Source organism: Vipera ursinii (genome assembly GCF_947247035.1).
Source record: "Vipera ursinii genome assembly, chromosome: 4".
In the NCBI taxonomy this organism is placed as follows: Eukaryota; Metazoa; Chordata; class Lepidosauria; order Squamata; family Viperidae; genus Vipera; species Vipera ursinii.
Genome location: NC_139514.1, coordinates 88,731,817 through 88,740,629, shown reverse-complemented (window position 1 = coordinate 88,740,629; position 8,813 = coordinate 88,731,817). Strand labels below are relative to the sequence as shown.

The window sequence follows — 8,813 nt, the reverse complement described above, 5'->3', positions numbered from 1 at the left end:
AATGGGAAGAAATTGTGTGTTCTGACAGCTGTTTCTGCTCCATCCTAAGTAAAAACTGATGAAAGAAAGCGGGCACTTTGATTCTTCACACACTGACATCAACAACCGCGAGGCGCCTGAAACGTTTCTGTGATGCGGGGGGGGGGAGGTGGCGGGGGTGAAATCTTCTGCGCAAGCGCAGTAGGAAAAGTGACTTCATATTCCGCCACCTCAACATCGGGTTCTCTCCTTCCGCCGCCCGGGTCCCGTTGCTTTGCCGAAGCAGGGGCTGAAGCGGAGGGAGGGCGGGGAGAAAAGTGGAGGACCCATCTGCGCATGCGTGGTGTCGCTGCCAGGAACTGGACTGGCTACTGTTCCTGCTGCCGCTGGTGTCGCGGCGTACTGAGGAGGTCTGCGGCGAGCAAGGCGACGGCGGCGGCGGCGGCTCAGGGATCCCGAGGGTGAAGCTGATGCCTTGCGGTGCCGAGCGCTGCTGCTCGTGGCTGAGTCTTCCCCACCTGGCTGGGGATGCTGAGTAAAGGGTCGCTGCAGCGCGTGCTATCTGCCATCAATAGGAGACGGAGGATGAAGCTGTTGATGGGGCTCGCTCTGGTCGCCTATGTCGTCTGTAAGTGGAGCAGCGGGAGAGGGGCACTTCATTCATCCGGCTCCCTCGGGCAGGCCGGGAAATTGGCATGCTTTTTCTGCCCCCGGGAAGGCAGTGCGGGCTGCTTTCCTTGAGCGCGCCCCTTTGCCCAGCCGAAGGCAACATCGAAGGTGTTGCATGCACCGCTGGGAAAGCACAACAACAACAACAACGCAAGGGAGACGGCTGGGAGACGTGCTGTAGCAATCCAGAGGTTGCCATAGGTTTGTGGGTCACTTGAGATTGCCAGGCTCCTACCTTGGGGGGGGGTGTCTTATTTTTAAAGGGGAAAGGATCCTGGAGTTCTCCATCACGGGTTCTGTTCCAGGTGCTTCCTTTGAAACTTTACAGAAGTCCAAAAACAAAATTTTCTTTCACCAACTGTCACTGGTTTAGGCCCTGATTATACAGCTGACCACAATGTCTCTTTGCTTTGAAATGTGTTATGATTGTGATTTTGAATATATTTTCTCTAATTTAGATAGAAATTGGTGACAGTTAAGGAACTAACTTTTTCACATCCTCAGCTGATAAAAAAGGAGCACGCTGGTCTTTGAAGACACAACACAGCAAATATAAATGGGAATCCTGTTTGCTGACTTTAGTTCCTCTTGATGTTTTGGACTCCAGTTCCAACTGGAGATTACAAAGCTTTTAGTCCAAGATATCTAGAGAGGATATCAAGGGTTAATTAACAGGCTATGATATCTGACTTGCTGGCCACCAGTAGAGTAATTGAGTAAAGCTCTGGAGTTCTTAGTAGCTGTCCAGGGTTTCAAGGTAACATCCTCAGGGTTTGAACAATGCATCCAAAGCATCTGTGCCAGTGACTGGAAACCTTTTGGGATTGGCCTTTCAGAAATTTGGAACATGTCTAACTTGACTTTGCTGGCATGTTTGCTCCTTCCCCAAACCAAAGAGAAACAATTCTCCCCTGCATCCAGGCCATCCTAAACGGGGTCACAGTGGCACTCAATGGCAGCACTGCCTCAACTTCAGCCCTAGCGCCACTACGCCATCAAAAAGGCCACCTCGCAGCACCACATGCTAGTATCTTTTGGGCAGTGTTCTCTTCCTTTGGACAGGCCCCTTTGGCCCACTGAGGCTGCTACAGGTTGCACAAGGCCTTCGTTCTTTTGAGGAAATACTTTCCCACAGTTTCTGAAGCTGTCCCAAACCACTTGAGAGCACGACCCATTCTCACATGATTTTCAGACACTCCAGATACCATGCAAGAGCACAGTTCACTTCTGTGACTTCTGGAGGATCTAGAGCAGGGGTCAGCAACCTGAAACAGTGAAAGAGCCACTCGGAACCGGTTCCCTCACAAAAGGAAAAACTGGGAGCCGCAAAAAAAATGTGCGCACATGCGCGTATATGCGCGCATGCGCAGAACAGGGTTTGAAGAGTGGAGCCAAGGCGAGATATGCACCTACCCTGCATATTTGAATTGATTGGTTGAACTTTTTTAGTCCCACTTTTTTTGGGGGGGCTGCACATGGCAGAGGACTGGGAGCCACAGGAGATGGCTGAAAGAGCCGCATGTGGCTCTGGAGCCGCGGGTTGCAGACCTGTGATCTAGAGGCTGCCTGAGAGCACACCCATTCTCACACAGTCCCTGCAACCTCTGAAAATCACATGGAAATAGTTTATGCTTTTAAGAATAGTTGTCAGGTGTTGGTGAATGCTGATGTGACACCCAAAACATCATGATGCATCACTTTTGACATGGGTGTTGTATGTTCACTGTCACTGTACTATGCCCATGTGCATTCCAGAGCATGCAAACTGTAGCCATGTTATACTTGCATTGTGACTTTTCATACAAACATAAGAAGGAGAGAACTTGCAGTGTAATATTAAGATAGATGTTTCATCATTTTGAAGACGCCACGAGTTGCTGCAAACACCCATAGCTCTTCACTGTATTGTCACCTAAATCACAATTTACACAGGTCTATACCAATCTTCAGCCTGGTCCTGTCTAGATATTTTTGGAATTAAATACTTATAATTCCTGTGTGGTGTCTTATGAAAGGAGTCCATATGTATTCTTATCTCATATTTACAAAGAGAAGTTTCTGACGTGTAATAAGTATCCTAAGGAAGTGCAACAACTGGTGGAAGGCCAGCATTTCATCCTGAATTGCCAAGAATATCTTACTTGGGTTGGGAAGTATTGGGCCATCACAATACCTAACTGCCTAGTTGAGGATTCATGTACCTTTTTCTAAACCTTCGTTTACAGTCTGGAAGTTTAAGATCAGATTGGATAATTTCAGTTGAATCAACATGAGAAATACTTGAATGTTATTATAATGTGGTACTTGATAGAAAACAAAATTGATAGACTTGTTTGCATGCAGGACATTTGTTTTATATGAGATGTATCAGTGGAACATTCTGTATTATCAGAAAAGCTTAGAATTGCCTTTCCTATCTGATATTTTCCATTTGTGTAGTTGCTACAAGACTTAACTGGTTCTGCTGAGCAAGAATTATAATCGAGTTTGGAGAGCTTCAGTTAAAGAAAGTCGGCTTTAAAGAAAGTTTTTTGCTTTTTTGTGGTTTTATTGTGTGTTATCTCTGATAGTCAGGCTTAAGGTATTGGTGTCCAACCTGTGTTATTTATTATTCTACCATTATCTTTTGTTGATCACGTGCTTTTGATATAAGCTGTTTTTTTTCTTTCCATTCAGTTGTGTCCAATTCTCAGAGACCACTGGACAGCTTGCTGCAGTTTTCTTGGCAAAGTTTTTTGGAAGTGGTTTCTTTCCCATTGCTTCCTTCTCAGGGCTGAAAGAAGGTAACTGGCCCAAGGTCACCAGCTGCTGCTTTTGTGCCTAACATGGGCCTGAAATTCTCAGTTTGCTAGTTTCTAGTCTGATGCTTTAATCACTACACCAAACTGGCTATGTATAACAAGACAATGACTGAGAATAATAAATGAGTTTTCCAGCATTATAATTGATTCTGCTTTCCATTGATTTTAGAAATTTTGTAACAATGGGTAAGGCATTTAGTACATACAACACCTATGATGGTTCAGTTTTGCATGTTTGAGGAAACTAATGACGTTTGCTAAATATTTGTGTTGCCTTTTGCAGGATATTAAGGTCTCCATTAGCTATGTATTTGTGATGCAAATGGATGTCTCTCAAATTATCCACATAGGTAGTTTGTCTTTGAAATAACATTATTGCAGAGTTCTCAAAAAGTGTGACATAATCTCCAGGGGTTTTCAAACAACTTGGAGAAGGGACTTTTAAAAAAAAATGCTTTAGACATACCAGTTGTACTTTTTAATATTATGTAAGCTTGCAGTTTGTTTTCCACTTGACTCCTTTTTGTGTAAAGTAACTGTATTTATTTATTGGATTTTTATTCTGCTCTTATAATTTTATAAGTAATTCAAGGTGGCAAACATACCTAACACTTTTTCCTCCTCCAATTTACCACAACAACAACCCTGTGAGGTGAAGCTGACAAGAGAGGGACTGGCCCAAGGTCACCCAGCCAGCTTTCAGGCCTAAGGTGGGATAAGAACTCACAATCTCCTGGTTTCTAAACTAGCATATATATATATATATATTTGTGTAAATTACTAACAAAGAATTAAAGGGAAACTGAGATGCATCAGCCCTGGTTCGAATCTCAGATGGGTATAGCTGGCTGATGACGACTAACAAGTCAGAAATGCATCTCAGTTTCCCTTTAATTCTTTGTTAGTAATTTACACAAATATATGAATTGTCCGGTGTGACTACTGCCTGTTCGATAGCCTTCAAGATAGGCTGAAAACAGGAAATAAAGATTTGCCCCATGTTTGGGGCCTAGCAAGGTAATCTAAATAGTTAACATTTGAAATATATATATATATATATATATATATATATATATATATATATATATATATATATATATATATATATATATATATATATATATATAAAATTTTATTTTCCCATTTCTTCCACAGACAAGTCAACAAATATATCGCCATACATAAACACATACACGTAAGTTTGGTTGCTGCTCGTCCATTTCCCCTTTCACTGTATCCACCCTCCTTCTCTCTCTTCCCTCTTCTCTACTTTCTTTCTCCCTTTCTCCTTTCTTTCCTACTTCCCTCTTCTTCCTCTCCTCTCCTCTTTCCCTCACCACTCCCCTCCCGTTTCTCCCAGTTTCTCCTCCTCTTTCCCTCCAACCTTCCTACTTCCTTCCCCCTCCTCTACTCTCTTCCCTCTCTCCTCTCCTTTCTTCCCTCCCGTTCCTCTTCCGATACAATTCAGGGGTGACGTCCGAGCAGCTCCTCTCCTTGGATTTTCAATGTCTATATTAGGTATGATAATATCCTTATCTCCTCATTTTTCTTCCATCTAAATTAGTGTCAGCTGTCTTTTAAGCATATTCTTTTTCACCCACTCATAAAATTTTCCCCAAATTTCATAATACTCTGACTTTGTCTTATCTTTAATTATCATTGTTAATCTATTCAGTTCCGCACATTCCATTATTTTCCTGATCACCTCTTCTTCTGGAGGAGCTTTCAGTGCCTTCCAGTTTTGTGCAAACACAATCCTAGCTGCAGTGGTTATATGAATAATCAAATATGTGTTCTCTTTGCTATATTTCTCTGGTAAAATACCCAACAGGAATATTTCTGGTCTTAATTCTATACGTTGTTGTATCATCTTTTCCATCCATGATTTGATTATGTTCCAATAGGTTTTAGCTTCTGCACACGTCCACCACATATGATAGAAAGAGCCTGGTATTTGATGGCATTTCCAACATTTCATAGATCTGTCCTTAAACATTTTAGCTAGTCTTTCTGGAGACATATGCCATCTGTAGAACATCTTGTACATATTTTTTTTATATGCTGTCGCCATTGTCAGTTTATAGTTTCTTTCCCACAATTGCTGCCATCTATCTAATTCAATCGTATATCCAAAATTTCTTGACCATTTTATCATTGACTCCTTAACTTGCTCCTCCTCTAATTCCCTATATAATAAGTAGCTATACATTTTTTAAATCCATTTTTCTTCAGGTCCTGTATTTCATCTAACACTGCTCTCCCCAAATTAAAACCATCTATTTTAGCATCTTTTTCATATCTAGATTGTATTTGCGTTCTCATGTACCAATCCATCTTTATTCCTTGTTCCTCTAATTGTTGTTTGGTTTTCAGCTTCCCCGTATCTGTTAGTAGGTCTTTATATCTTATAATGTTTCCCATGTTAAACATATTGGGGTGTATTAACGCTTCCATCATTGAGAGCCAATCTGGAATCCTCAAGTAATGCTTCCTCTTTATTTTCTCCCAAACCATCAAGAAAGAATTCCTGATATAAAGAGCCTTGGTGGAGCAGTGGGCTAATGCCTCCTTAAGTAACACCAGCTGCCTGCAATTAGTGCAGGTTCGCATCCCACCAGGCTCAAGGTTGACTCAGCCTTCCATCCTTCCGAGGTAGGTAAAATGAGGACCCAGATTGTTGGGGGCAATTAAGCTGACTTTGTAATAATGCCGCTTGGGGGTGTGTGTGAAAGCCCTAATAAGCAGGCATATACATAGAATGAAGGCTACTGCTATGTTTGTAAGCCGCCCTGAGTCTTCGGAGAAGGGCGGGATATAAATGGAATTAAAATAAAATAAAAATAAAAAATAATGTCTCTGGAAATAGCTGTGTATTCTATTTTTCCCATACCATATGAACGCATGCCATCCCAACTGTAAATCATGTCCCTCTAATGTCAATAATCTAGTATTCCTCAGTAAAATCCATTCTCTCATCTGTGACATTACTGCAGCCTGGTAATATAATTTCCAATTAGGTAAGCTAAACCCACCTCTGATTCTTGCATCCTGTAACATTTTTAAATTAATCCTTGCCTTTTTTCCCTGCCAAATATATTTCAAAATTATTTTATTTAGCCCCTCAAAATATTTCTTTTCCAATCTTATTGGTATTGTTGAAAACAAAAACAACAATCGTGGTAATATATTCATTTTGATTATTGCAATCCTGTCCATTAATGATAGTTGTAACTTTTTCCATTTATCCAAATCTACTTCGATTTGTCTTTTCAATTTGTAATAGTTATCTTTAATTGTTGTACATCTTGCTGTCAGGTGAAACCCCAGATATTTTACCTTCTTTACAATCTGTATCTCTAACTTTCCCATCAATTCTTTTTTTTTGTTTTTCAGTAATATTTTTCACTAACATTTTTGTTTTATCTTTATTAATCTTCAAACCTGCTACCTCACCATATTTATCTATTTGTTCTATTAATACAGGTCCTGTCTCTAGTGGCTCCTCCAAGATAAATACTAAATCATCTGCGAAAGCTTGTAGCTTATATTCTTCTCTCTTAACGTTCATACCTTTTATATACTTCTTCTGTCTTATAGTTCTATTTAGTATCTCTGGTGTCAATACAAACAATAATGGGGATAAAGGGCATCCCTGTCTTGTTCCCTTCATAATGTTAATCTTTTCAGTCATATCTCCATTAATCATTATTTTGGCTATTTGCTTATTGTAAATTGCTTTAATTACATTTATAAATTTCTCCCCAATAACCATAATCGGTAGTTGTCTTATCATGAATTGCCAATTCACATTGTCGAATGCTTTCTGCGCATCCAAAAACATCAATGCCATCTGTTTTTCGAGATGTGTTTCATAATATTCTAATGTGTTTAATATAATTTGCATATTGTCTCTAATCTGTCTTTTCGGCAGGAACCCATTTTGATCCATATGTATAAATTCATTTAGGAACTTTTTAAGCCTTTCGGCCATGATTAATGCGAATATTTTATAGTCCACATTCAGCAAGGAAATCCGTCTATAGTTCTTTATTTTCTGTATTTCCATTTCTTCCTTTGGTATCAGGGTAATAAGTGCTTCTGACCACAAATTTGGTATCTTAGCTTCAGAGAGGAGTTCATTATAGAGTTCCAGCATTACATTGCCTAACAGTTCCTGCAATGTTCTATATAGTTCCACTGGTAGCCCATCTGGTCCTGGTGTTTTGCCATTCTTTTGTTTTTTAATTGCTTCTGTTAATTCCATCATTGTTATTTTCTCTAGTAGCTTTTTAAATTTCTCTGGTACTTTAGGTATCTCTGTTTTTTCTAACAATTGTTTTATCCTATCATCTGAAACTACTTGTTGCTTATATAAATTCTCATAATATTCCCAAGCTATTTTTTTCTTTTCTTCATTCCGGTGTTGTAAAGTCCCCTCAGCATCTTCCAGTTGTTTAATCCATCTCTTCTCTTTCTCCTTTTTAATTTTATATGTCAACCATCTCCCTGGTTTATTTGCATGTTCAAAAAAGGTTTGTTTAGCTGCCTTTATTTTCCTTGCCACCTCTTCATTTTCTTTTAAGTTCATTTTATGCTTGTTCAACTCCATTAAATTTGTAATCTTTTTGTTTTGTGTATCTTTCTATAATTCTTTCTCAAGAGTCTTATATTCTTCCTCCAGTTTTTCCCTAATTTGTCTTTTCTGTTTATTCTTTTTCCCCATATAAGATATAGCAAGTCCTCTCATGTACGCTTTCGCCGTATCCCAGACATTTTGAAGTGAGGTATCTTGTTTTCCTTAAAGAAGAAAGTCATTTCTTTTTCCATATATTGCTGGAAGTCTTTTTCATTCAATACAGTTTGATTTAATGTCCATCTTGTTCTTTTTTTTTGTCCTTTCCATGTAATTGTGACTGGGTTGTGGTCCGCCCATGTGCTTGTTTCTATATTTATATTTTGTGTACTTGTAAATAAGTCTATTGATGTCCATATCATATCTATTCTCGACCAGGACAGGTGTCGGTTAGAATAGAATGTATATTGCTTCTTTTCCGGATATTTTTCTCTCCAAACATCTAGTATATTTAATTCGTCCACCATATTATGGAACGATTTTGGAAGTGTTCTCCTTAGGGTCTTATTTTTTTTGTCGTATTATAATCCAGCCCGGCCTTTACAATAGCACTGAAATCTCCAATCATACATATGCTTTCGAATTCCAATTCTATTATTTTCTGGTGTAATTTTGAATAGAAATTTTCTTGGTTTTCATTTGGGGCGTAAATTGCTACCAATAAAGTTTTTTACAATTCATAATTACTTCCACCATTAAAATTAACCCTTGTTCATCTGAATATAACAGTG

General features: G+C 39.3%; 1 protein-coding gene across 4 annotated transcripts in view; it reads left to right on the top strand.

The window, feature by feature from the left end:
* The first annotated feature begins 344 nt into the window (after positions 1–344).
* UXS1 (UDP-glucuronate decarboxylase 1) overlaps positions 345–8,813 on the top strand; it is a 64,216-nt gene continuing 55,747 nt past the window's right edge. For all 4 annotated transcript variants that reach the window (XM_083363005.1, XM_083363006.1, XM_083363004.1 and 1 more), the window contains exon 1: positions 345–607. In XM_083363005.1, coding sequence (XP_083219131.1) covers positions 508–607 — 100 coding nt within the window. In that variant the 5' untranslated portion in view covers positions 345–507. The remainder of the gene's footprint in view (positions 608–8,813) is intronic.